A 12,446-nucleotide genomic window follows, 5' to 3' on the forward strand; every position below is an offset into this window, starting at 1 on the left:
AGCCAATGAGGCACAATTGGTGAAACACAAATCTGGGAGTGGTGTTAGCTGGAGTATTGGTTGAGCTTCACATGACAGTTAGCACGCTGAGGCAACAAACCTCGCAGGCGGCGCCCCAGCTGAGAATGCGCCTAGAACTCCAACAGACATGAGGGGTATGAAACTCCAACCAGAGTACACAAAATGAACAAAATGCCCAGAGATTGAGTGACGTAGAGTCAGATGCTCTCCACATGGTCTCCCGAGACAATGAGAATGAGGTTCTGGATCCAGTGAGTGACAGGATCCAAGGAATGACCATTCAGCATGAAGGTAGAGAAAGGCCTCTGGAGTTCCCAGAGTCAATGGAAACTGGAATTGTGAGCAACTGTCCCTCCCAGGCAAGCTTGACAAAAACATATTTTTTTTACATAAAACATAAAGGAAGAACAACAATTTATTTAATTACAAATTCTTATTTCTATGTTATTTCTTTTTTAAACATATATATATTTTTTTTTTTTACGAGCAAGCCCACACTGTTTCGTAGGAATGGTATCTCTAGTTTTCATCTGTAGTCCCTGGGCAGGTTGTACAAGACTGGTGATAAGGCTATCCATACAAAAACATACAATACAGTACAAAACAGTGCAGTAAAATCATTAAGGGGACATCATCAGCGCACTGGAACTTGCCTGCCATGCATACAGTATGATTACAAGCTTCATATAACTGTGATATGTGTTGTTGGTAAACAATAACGCTTCACAGTGATTATGGCCTAGTTGATAGTGCTTGTCTGCTATCAACATACGATATGTCATATTGAATGCTACTGTAACCCCCTCCCAGGGCCGGATCTAGGCATAGGCCCCCCTAAATGCCCTGTCTGCCCCACGAAACATGATGGCATGCAAACATCTACAATTTTCAAAAATATTAAAGTATTTGAAATGTGAGAGAGAGAGAGAGAGAGAGAGAGAGAGAGAGAGAGAGAGAGAGCAGGTGTGGACTAGCCAATGGGCCCCCCAAAAAAGAGAAGAGAAGAAGGATGGGGGTTAATGCTGTAGCCTGATGTAAGACCTGTTCGTATTGTGTGTTGTAGGCATGTGTGCCAAAATGCTACATTTTCTATGCATTTTGGGTGTTTTAGGGGGTTTGTCCCCTCATTTCCACCACTGCTACAATATTGTAAGCTTATGTGTTTTCACTGCTTTTGAGAATACTTCTACGCCTCAGTGATAACCTTTTAGTTGTTGTATATCACATTTCCAAAATATGACTTGTATTTGCTTATTGAAAGTATCTTTATTTTGAACATTACCATAACAACATTAATAATGTTAATGTCAGACTACAAATCATGCTAAAAGATGAGAAAATGCATATATCTATAAATACAATATCAAATAATTCTGTTCAGTGAGTTATTTGACATTAGCAAAGTGAACAAAGCCATTTTTAAGTAAATAAAAGCATTACTAATATAATGCAACAGTTAAATATAATTTATTTTAAGAGTATTCATTAGCACAAAAAAAAAGGATGCTAGTTCAATTTCTTGTTCTTTAGCAGCATAGAGATATTCACTATTAAAATGGAGTGAATTATTGTGTTTGACATATTGAATCATGAATTCATGGCCAAAGTAATATTCAGATTGAATCTAAAACCAGTTGATCTACTGCAGTGTTTCTCAACCACTGTGCCTGGGGACCTTTGGTGTGCCCCTGAGAATGGTCAAATGTGCCCTTTGAAACTGCTTGAAAGCCAGTATTGTATTCATCATTTTTTAAATGATTTAAACTAGTGAAAACAGCCAATCTACTAGCACACAACGCCTCGCACCACGAGGCGTTGTGTGCTTGTAGATCAGCTGTTTTCACTACTCTTATGCGACAGCCTTGAATGATGAAGCAGGGCTTTACTTTGCGAAGAAACGTACACATTTGAAACTTGGAGATACAAGGTTTCTTCCCGACAGTGACGATATTTACACCCCCGTATTATGTTTGTGTGCCCATGGATTCTTGGGACATGAAAAGTGTGCCCATGCAGAAAAAAGGTTGAGAAACACTGATCTACTGATCCATTGTGACCGCTGAGCAAAGTGCTTGTTATGATATGGCACATGTGTGAAAGTGCTGAGCAGTATACATAGTAGAAACCATATTATCTACACAAATAAAAACAACCATTTTGTAGAAATCAAATCTTTCTTCAGTGTAGTGTGATCCTGATCCAGTCGTCAGGGTTCCAGGGCCATGTTTTCAACACCAACTTTATGTCTTCGAGGCTGTTCAGGATCAGGAGAAAAGGAAATGCATAAATAAATACAACGTTTTCATGTTATACTGTAGAGCAATGGTGCAGTGCCCACACTTTTTTGACGTAAGATCTACTTTTAAAATGACTAGCTCAACATGATCTACCCATCCAAAATGTTTTAGCTGAGGGCCTGAGGGGGGCTTTGGAATAGCAGCACTGGCGTTACATTTTAGAAAAACACACTTACTGTAAGGGGGAAATAAATGGGAAATACCGAGGGAAATGTCTTCATCCCTTTCTGTATGGAAGTGGTAGGTTTTGGGGTTCTTTGTAATGCTACTGACTCTTGAACAAAGCAATGCATTGGAGGTTTGCCTACTTTAGAAGCCATGAAGGGAGCTGACAGGCCCTTCTTGATGTCATATTGACATATTCTTTTTATATATTTTTAGAGGCATGTCATGTGGTCTACCTGCACACCCTTGGTGATCTACCTGTTGGGAACCCCTGCTGTAGAGGGATTTTATTCCACTGGCAATTGACATCGTGCTAAAAATGAATGTATCAATTTGCATGGTGTATCATCAGTAAAAAAGAACAAACAAATGTGTGAGCTTGTAGATCTGCTCATTTCAACTATTTTGACAATTTTTCAACGATCAACGATTACAACAAAAATGACAAAATAATTACGATTATGTCAAATAATTGCGATTGGACGATTATGTAATAATTGTGACAGGCCTATACGTGCGTACCTCCTCATCACAGCAGCAGCAGCAGCAGCAGCGGATGAGAACCAGGCCGATGAGCAGGAGAACCACACCTTCACACAGAATGTAAACACAACACATCCATTAGACCAGTGGTTCTCAACCTTTTCGGGCCGCGACTCCCGAAATAATCATATTTTAACTGGGGATCCCACCACCCTGACGAGCTGAGGCATTACATGTTGTATACTACGGTTCTATTGTGAAAAAAATAGCAGATTTGGATCTAGATTTCTGCCTTGTAATATTTGACAATTTGTACAAAATGATAGTTTTAGAGGTATAAAAAGGTCTTTAAAGTCCTTAAATTGTCACTTGAGAAATGTGCAGATACCCTTTATACACTTAAACTGTATGTTGGTTTGTTTACTGTTGAGTGAGAAAACAACGTTGCACATTCTCGATTTTAAGATTTTACTGATGACTTTTAAAGCTGTGAATGGCCAGGCTCCAAGTCACATTTCCGACATGTTGAAACCCTACAAGCCGATGCACACTTTAAGATCCTCAGACAAAGGCCTCCTGGAGACTCGGGTTAGGGCTAGGGTTAACCCTAACCCACACCAGAGATTGTCACAAAAGGTGGCCGGGCTTTATCAGTCAGAGCCCCGCATGGAACACCCTTCCTGTTGACCTAAGACATGCAAAATCAGTGTCATCTTTTAAATCTCTCCTGAAAACCCACCTTTATATTAAATGTTTTCCGTTAATTCAAAATTTTAATTCTAATTTGACTGTATTTTTTTTATTGTACTGTATTTTACTTCATGTGTATGTGTTAATCGTTTATTTTATGCCTACTGTGCTCGTTATATAGGCCTACATTGATCTTTTGTTGTAGTTTTCCCTAATTGCTCATTGTGTTGTTCTTTTATCCTGCTCTGTAGAGCACTTTGTGACTATGTCTAGAAATGTGCTATATACAAATAGATTCATTATCATTATCATTATTAAGCCATTCCTTTGGGGACCCCCCCCCCCCCCCAAAAAAAAAAATATATATATATATATATTTCGGGGACCCCCCTGGGGGTCGACCCACAGGCTGAGAACCACTGCATTGGATGAAGACAGCAAGTTGTACAACAGTACAGGTCACAGTGGAGCTGCCTCACTGTCATCAACAGACTGCAGGTGGCATACTGTATGTGTGGGTGCCATGGCATTGGTCCGACATCTCATTGTTCCTACATCCCATTAGTCAGAATCTGGTGATGACAACCTGGTGAAAAAAAACTATGCCTAAACCTAACCCTAACCTCAGTAAAACTATGCCTAAACCTGTGTGTGTGTGTGTGTGTGTGTGTGTGTGTGTGTGTGTGTGTGTGTGTGTGTGTGTGTGTGTTCAATCAACGTGAAACTGCACGCACACTCCCTGGATGCAAGTGCAGAACCTCTGCCCCAATTTCTTCGTCCCAACATGTCCCAACAGAGATCGCTACACATTCTCTATAGTAGTCAGGGTCATCAAGACGGACCTCTGAATAAAGAAAACAACTAAATAGAACACTAAGCTCACTAAAATTATGACTAAATATACTGACAATTTTGTCTGAATGAAATGTCTGGTACTGGGAGTCTGGTGAAACGGACAGGTCCTGGTAAGAGCAGAGCAGGACTGGACCTGGTGAGACGTAGGAGGGGCCCAGCCAGGAGTCAACCCCACGGAGCCTAGTGCCGCCATTCGCCAGAATGGTGCCTCCCAGCCCCGGCAAAGTACAGTAGATCTGGAGCAGCGGATTGTGTGACCCTGGTATTTCCCTAATAGGATTGATCGTGGGTAGCTACTGGGATGTAAAGTCAGGATTTGATCCCTGGTCGCCTGTTGGGAGGGTGTATGATGTTGCGAGACCCGAAACGCTGATGACCTTGCTACATCAGGTTCATCCATGTGATGTTTTTATCGCTCTCAATATAATAAATAGACTAAAACAGGGGCCTTCAACAGGGACCTCTGGGGGATCCTCAAAGTTACTATAAGGGGTCCTCCAAATCTTTGTGTGATAGGATCATGTTTTATATACATTAATCACTGGAACCCGAGCATCCCTATTCTAGTGGAACATTAGCCAAAAAATAGCAGATCTACATTACAAGCTCACAACGCCTCGCGCTGCGAGTCGTTGTGAGCTTGTAGATTGGCAATTCTTTGGCACAGAGGATTGGTGTAGAGGGAAAAGAAGAGCAGACTAGTAGGTATTGACAGTTCAATTGGTTAAATACGTCCAACCTACACAGTCAAACAAGTCTAAGCTGTATAAGAAATTGATGAACATTGCAATTTTGTACGATATGTAGTGGGGGTCCCTGCTTCATCTCTCTCTCAGCTAAGGGGTCCTTGGCCTGAAAACGTTGAAGACCCCTGGACTAAAATGTTACGGCTTGACTAGTGGAGAAGAGATCTACTAGAACTAAAAGACAAATAATTTTATGCTTGGTTGTGTGCAGGTGTCACTTTCCAACACCGGTGTAGATTGCGTGTAGATCAGCAATGTTTTTGCTATTACCAATGTTTAAACAGATAAAATGGAAATGATGTAACAATTGTGACAAGCCTATCCACAAGGTCCATGTCTGGTTTGCAGACCACTTAGGGGTCTGGAAGTCCTTATGATGACTTTGGGCCCACTTCTATTGCCAAACTGCAGGTGGGGCTGCACCACACGTCACATGTTATGTTTGTATAATCATTTACTGTGTGTGAAACAATGCCAAGATCATTGGCAGAGGTCACTTTACAGCTCTCACAGCTCACACACACACACACACACATACGTTATTGTCTATTACTGCTGCCAAATTGCCTCACAATTTACCCTGCACATGATATATAACAATAACAAAACCCTTCAATATTGTTTTGACCACAGGGTATAGCTTACTGGTATGTCAATACATTATAACTAGTGCAACTTTGGTGGCTGTAGCTGGTCTACCTGTCCTTCTATTGAGACATTTAGATTCTGTGGTCGGGTAGGACACCTACTGGTCGACAAGAGTTACTGCACCAAAGTAAAACTACTTATCCTCTGCTCAAACCAGCTGTTCTGAAGAGCAGTGTTGGTCAGTAACTATTAACTAGCTAACTAACTAACTAAGTTATATAATTACTTCCCCCAGTAACTAGTAGTGTAACTTATTGCAATAGCCAAAGACTGTAATAGTTAGTTACTGCGATACGCGATTTGTTTTTGACTAAATTAAGCCTAGAATGTACAGCCTACTCCATGCACAGATCCGATCTTTAAGTCATGCGACACATTGTTAGGCCTATTAGTGGTGTAGTAATTGATTAACTATGTATTATTGTGGCTTTTCGACCTAGTAAATTAAAGTTTGCACAGGGCACATATGACAAAAACGTAAATACACAAATAAATGACTGACAATGACCATTAACTTACCTATAATCAAAACAAATAAAGTGTTATAGCCAAAATATGCCATATCTAATATATTATACAACAGCGGCTCTCAATGGAAAACAGGCTCTCCAACCGTGCATATAACGAGCACTACTGCACTGTCTCTCATCAAGTAAAGAAATCAGCTGCGTTGGTCACGAAAGACAGCAAGCGCTCCTCTCTCCCCACACTATGCTAGGCGGCTGGCTAGTGGTTTTCATGTGACGTTCAGGGACACAGTAGCTAAATGTGGCATTAAAAAATTACAAATTCCTATCGAATATCTTAATTACAATGAAATAAAGTTGACGTGTTTTTTTAAGGGCAACAGTTGTATAATCCAGCCCTTCCTACGCCCTTCCTACGGAACTCGCCCTTCCTACGGAACTCGCCCTTCCTACGGAACTCGCCTGTCGGCTCGTTCCTGCGGAAAGGCTGTCGTGCAGGATAACCGCGTTAATGCACACCCTCTCGTGTAATATTGCTTAATTATACTCAACAGCATGTTACAAAATAGCGTTGTGAGCATGTAGATGAGCTATATGTCCACTATTTTGGAAAATGTTTCGAGACGTAAGAGACTTTCTGAACATGGAGGAAGAGTGCGATATTGCGACAGCATCTGTTCGACAGTCCATTCTTTCGACGCGGGTAAACGTTAACCTGGTATAAAGCTAACCTGCCGAGTCGTGCCGACGCGGGTGAATGTTAACCTCTATGCCTAAACCTAAACCTAACCCAAACCCTAACCTCGGTAACCGTGACGCGGGTGAGTAGCTAACCTGCCGACGCTGGTTGACGATAGAATGACCCATCGAAATAGTGAGATTTCCCCGAACATGGAAACGGTTCATGTCGATTATGCGAAAACGATTACGATCAGACGATTATGTAATAATTGGGGTAATAACTAATAACCGGCCCAACCCTTGATAGCAAGTAACTCTCTTGATAGCAAGTAGGGGTGGGTGATATGGTGATGATTATCGTTGAGACGATACAATGTCTCCACGATATGCCTTTTCAGAGGTATCGTATATATCGTGATACACTTGATGGAGCCTTGTAAAAAAGCCTGTTTAATCGTTAATACAGCGATTCATTGCAGATTTGAATTTAAACCTGCATTTTGGTCTAAATCAGTAGTTTTCAAACTTTAAAATGTCAAGGTCTCCAATTAACTCTGAGTGACAGTATACAAATGAAACCAAATGGACCCGTAAGGGTCCATTTGGTTTCATTTGTATACTGTCAGAGTTACATACTTGTAAAGTTCAATTTAGACCTCCCAAAAGGAACCCAGAGAGTCTTGTTTTTGTCAAGTAACTTGAAAAATAACCATAAAAACCAAGGTGAAAAAGAATCGTGATAAAATCATGTATCGTGATACAGCTTGGAAAAATATCGGAATATTGTATTTTTCCATATCGCCCACCCTTAACACGAATTAATGATAACAACGTGTTTAACACGCGATTGCGCAGGACCAACGTACCAATAAAGATGAAGAAGACGGCGCAGGAGCCGATGTCCCAGTCAGACTGGAAGAACTCTTTGGACTCGAACCTGGACACGATGTCGTCCAACTGCTCCTTCACCTCTTCTCCCAGATCCCTCTTCATCATCCCCATCCTCACTGGAGCACAAATACACACTAGATATAGGACGATAGGAAAATGTCATGTCAAGATTATTGTGAAAGAAACTTACGATATTATCGCGATAATCAAAATATACCGAATATTGACTTCCATTATTCTAAATGGAGGTGTCAGCTAAACCTAACCATAATCCCAACCTCAGTGGGGGTATTTCTGAATGGGGATGTTTCTGAATGGAGGTGTTTCTGAATGGAGGTCTGCCCCCCAACATCCATTATCCTGGGTCGGAACATTTGCAAAGATCTACAAGCTCAAAGCGTGTTGCGGTTGCGACGCGTTGTGAGCTATTTTTTGACAAAGAGATTTGGTAAAGGGTGAAAAAACAAGATTGTATCAAGTACGTATATTATAAGTGCGTTTTACCAATAAAGGGTTAAATGGTACCAGATATGCAGCTTGGCAAATAAAAGGTGAATAAGCCCTTTTGCAAATCCCGCCCCATTCTGCCCTGTTACTATGATAGGACATTTGACCCTGGGCAGATTGTTTTTATAGTGGCAGTGAATGGGATTTTTTTCCCCCTTCATAGCCTCATTACAGCTATATAAAGTACCAAAGGAAAAACATCTAGGTGATATTAATAAAAAGGGAAGACAAAGGTACAGTAGTTACATTGCAAAACAGGGGGTTTACCCGAAAATATATGTTTTAATTTGTTTAATCCCAGTGGGACAGAATCCTCTTTGCAGATTCTTTTATAGTGGTAGTGGATGGGATTTTTTTTCCCTTCATAGCCTCATTACAGCTATATAAAGTACCACAAAAAACACATCTACGTGATATTAATAAAAAGGGAAGAAAAAGGTACAGTAATTACATAGCAAAACAGTAGTTTTCCCCCCGAAAATAAATGTTTTAATTAGTTTAATCCTCTGGATCAGAAAGAGAATAGACCGCGCATTGCATCCTGGGTAGGAAGAGGACAGAACTATAATCCTAACCTCACATAATAGGCTGGCTTTTCGTAATTCTGCCCATTTAAAATATATGTACCCAATCGTGACTCTTAGACCATTGATATGGTCCATGTGAACTAGTTTGTTGAAGCTTATTCATTATGATGAGCGAGATCACGGCCGAGATCGCGGCCGTACCGGGCGATCGCCGTGTCGCGCACTGCGGACAGTTTTGAAAGCCACATTTAACATTCTCCACTGCACAAACTCCACCCCCGATAGCAAAAAGTGAATGTTTTTTTCTGGTTGGCCAGTCAGGGAGTCTCAGGGACCAATCAGAAGGCTGACAAACGGTCTATTGATCCCAGTGCATGAGGACGATTTCACGATAAATTAAATCTCTCGATACTATTATCTTGAGTGTTTTTTATCACGATAAATGATAATATCACTTATAGTGTGTGCCTGTCTCCCTAGTGGAGGTCTGGGGACTCAGATTATTTTAGACCTGGATATCTTTGTCGTGTGGACCTAGATATTTTTTCTATGTGGATATCTGAAAATATGGGATATACTGTGTAATAATAATAATAATAATAATAGCTGAGATTTATATAGCGCTTTTCTTAGTACTCAAAGTCGCTTTACAATGTATGAAATATCCAGATTCGTCTGGCCTAGGCCTTGGCCTTTGGGGTTTTCCATTCTTTTAGGGCAAAAAGGCCAAATGCCAGGGCAGGAAGGCCATCAAATAAAACAAGATTTTAGTCCATTGAAATAATTAATTGAATTTAAGGGTTAAATGTAATAATGTAGAATATCTGCTGTGGGTATTTACAATCTGATGCTCAGCCCTGCACACATCAAAGATACTGAATTGGTTTTAAAATGGGGACTCAACAAGACATTGGTGTACTGTCTACATGGCAAGAAAGACATGGTGTCTGTCTACATAATTGACAAGACAGAGACAGGAGAAAGTGGTACAGTCAGCTGGGGCATTAAGGCCACTGTGGCCTCGGCATGACATTTTTTTGAGGGTCACAAGGCCAAACTGAGGGGCAACGATGGCCATGGCCTTAATGGCCTCCCTGAAATTCCTGCCCTGGTCACAATAATCATGACATAAAATTAACCTTCGTCACTGGTAGTGGTTCATGTTATCTTGTGGTGGACATTTTTTGCCAAAATCAAGTTGTTTGCCACGGACATACAAAATGGGCAGACAATAATATTAGCAGAAACACAAAGAGATAGCCCTGAATGACCATAACAAATGGAAGAAAACCTGGAAACCGACATGCAGTTGTAATCAAAATAAGAACATTATAATGCTATGTAAAAACTAAATTACTAAATTATTTCTCTCTGTCTCATATATATATATATATATATATATATATATATATATTATATATATATATATATATATATATATATATATATATATATATATATATATATATATAGGCCTACTTTAAATGTAACATTTCCACTATTTACTGATCGTAAACCTGTATGAAAAAAGTCAACTGGTTATTATAAACAAAGTGGGTCAACAGATAGGCTAGTCTGAGGAAGGCTAAATGTATTTGTATTGTATTTTTGTAACAGCAGCAGCTTTCATTTCTCTGACCTCATTGGAAAAGAAAAGAGGAATCAATATCTCAACATGATATAGGTCTATAGTTCTTACATTAAACAAAACAAAATAGTAATAATTGTGTTGTCAAATCTGTGCTGTTTAAACATACCTGGCTGTCGCTGTTTGGTTTCAGTAACTTTCTTTCCGGGTAGAAGAATCACCTGCTTTCTTTCTTCTTGACACACCTGTTGACGGAGATGCACTTCGCAGTCCGACCGTGCCGCGCGGGTAAAAAGAACAAATCTACAAGCTGTCAACGCGTCGCATCGCGGCGCGTTGACAGCTTGTAGATCTGCTCTTTTTTTCTCTGTCACGCCCCTCGGGCCAACGGTCGGTCTTTTGTTTGAACACTGTAGCACAGTGGCGTCAATCCAGAAAAGGCTATGGTATGGCAACATGACTGGTGTCTTGCACGCGCCATACCTTAGCAATAGGCACGATGAAAAGTACATTTCATTATTTCCCCCTGTAGCCAAGGTATGGCAGCTGCCATAGCTTGCCATACCCAATTGACGCCTCTGCTGTAGTAACCACACTTCCTCGTGTAGAGCATATCTGATAACATGACGTACGACCGTCATGGATGAGGATTGATTTCCGTTGCAGGACGCGAATTCAAAAGTGTCTACAAACTACACAAACATTCAAATTTCACAAACAAAGTGCTTAATAAAGTCACAACCCATTGTAAATAATGGCCGGCATTGTATAATTACCTGGGACTTCCGTGTTCCTTAATAAGAAGCCTTTTTATCCGATATGTATCTGTTTTCCCATGCGTTTCCCGGTGTTCCCCATGCGCACCATCGCCATCTAGTGAACACTGAGAGATGTGGTCGTGGCCTTGCAAAAATGGGTCCGGAAATACGGGAAAATAGTAAAATATCGGATAAAAAGGCTTCTTATTAAAGAACACGGAAGTCACAGGTAATTATACTATGCCGGCCATTATTTACAATGAGTTATGCCTTTAGTAAGCGAATAAAGTTTGTGAAATGTGATTGTTTGTGTGTTTGTAGACGCTTTTGAATTCGCTTGCTCCAACCGAGGTGAATCCTCATCCATGACGGTCGTACGTCATGCTATGAGCGACCGTCATGTTTCAGGGCGTCCTTGATGCAGACAGTGTGAATGACACAAAGAATTTACTTGTACAAGATAGTCTTACATTTCTAAGGGGAACGAAATTTAAAGAGAGGGGGGGAATAAAAGCTAGATATTATTTATTATTGTAGACTATAATACAGGGCCAGAAAGGCTTTTAAAAGTTCTGTACAAGTTTTGTCTTGCAGTGTAACACGATAACCCATTGGGGGCGCCGTTTGTCCTTTTTTGTTTGTTGCGTTTTGATTTAAAAGTAGCCTACTTTGTAACCATATTTTTATACCCTTATTATTATTATTATTGTTTATATGAATTGAATACAAAACAAGGACACCGTTTAATCAATCCTTTTAGTTGACATTGCAGTGAACTGTACTGTCCTGTACCTTTTCCCTATGCAAACGCCTAATACATCAATCAATCAATCAATCGATTGATCAATCAATCAATCAATCAATCAATCAATCTGGGGGTCCTCAAATCTTTAGACTCACTTTGAGTTGCACATGATAACCCACGGAGGGCGCTGTTGCCTGTTTTCAAACGTAGGTATGCCTTTTCCCCTAGTCTCGCGTAGCCAGACAACTATTCCACAATGCAAATCATGGGAGTCAACACTCTGGCCACGCGAGACTATTTTTCCCCTGAACGTCACACACGCACACATCCTGTTTACGTGGAAGCAGGAAGAGTCAGTGTGTGTGTAGCAGCAGCAG

The 12,446-nt window shown here is 40.5% G+C and overlaps 1 protein-coding gene across 1 annotated transcript; it reads right to left on the reverse strand.

Annotated features, from left to right (window-relative positions):
• Positions 1–1,922: 1,922 nt before the first annotated feature.
• Positions 1,923–8,074, reverse strand: smim22 (small integral membrane protein 22). Its single transcript, XM_080724741.1, has 3 exons — positions 7,920–8,074; positions 3,006–3,073; positions 1,923–2,275 (listed from the first exon to the last, which is right to left on the reverse strand). Exons 1-3 carry the CDS (start codon positions 8,053–8,055, stop codon positions 2,228–2,230), a joined length of 252 nt encoding a protein of 83 aa, XP_080580867.1. The 5' UTR covers positions 8,056–8,074; the 3' UTR covers positions 1,923–2,227.
• Positions 8,075–12,446: the final 4,372 nt, after the last annotated feature.

Source organism: Nannobrachium achirus (genome assembly GCF_963921795.1).
Source record: "Nannobrachium achirus genome assembly, chromosome: 4".
Classification (NCBI taxonomy): Eukaryota; Metazoa; Chordata; class Actinopteri; order Myctophiformes; family Myctophidae; genus Nannobrachium; species Nannobrachium achirus.

Excerpts from the sequence above, each read along its gene's own strand:
- smim22 (XM_080724741.1), bottom strand. The coding sequence starts at position 8,055 with ATGGGGATGATGAAGAGGGATCTGGGAGAAGAGGTGAAGGAGCAGTTG. Across the intron at positions 3,074-7,919 it reads CGTCTTCTTCATCTTTATTG|GTGTGGTTCTCCTGCTCATC; the intron begins GTACGTTGGTCC and ends TTCTGTGTGAAG. Across the intron at positions 2,276-3,005 it reads GCTGCTGCTGTGATGAGGAG|CCTCGAAGACATAAAGTTGG; the intron begins GTACGCACGTAT and ends GATCCTGAACAG.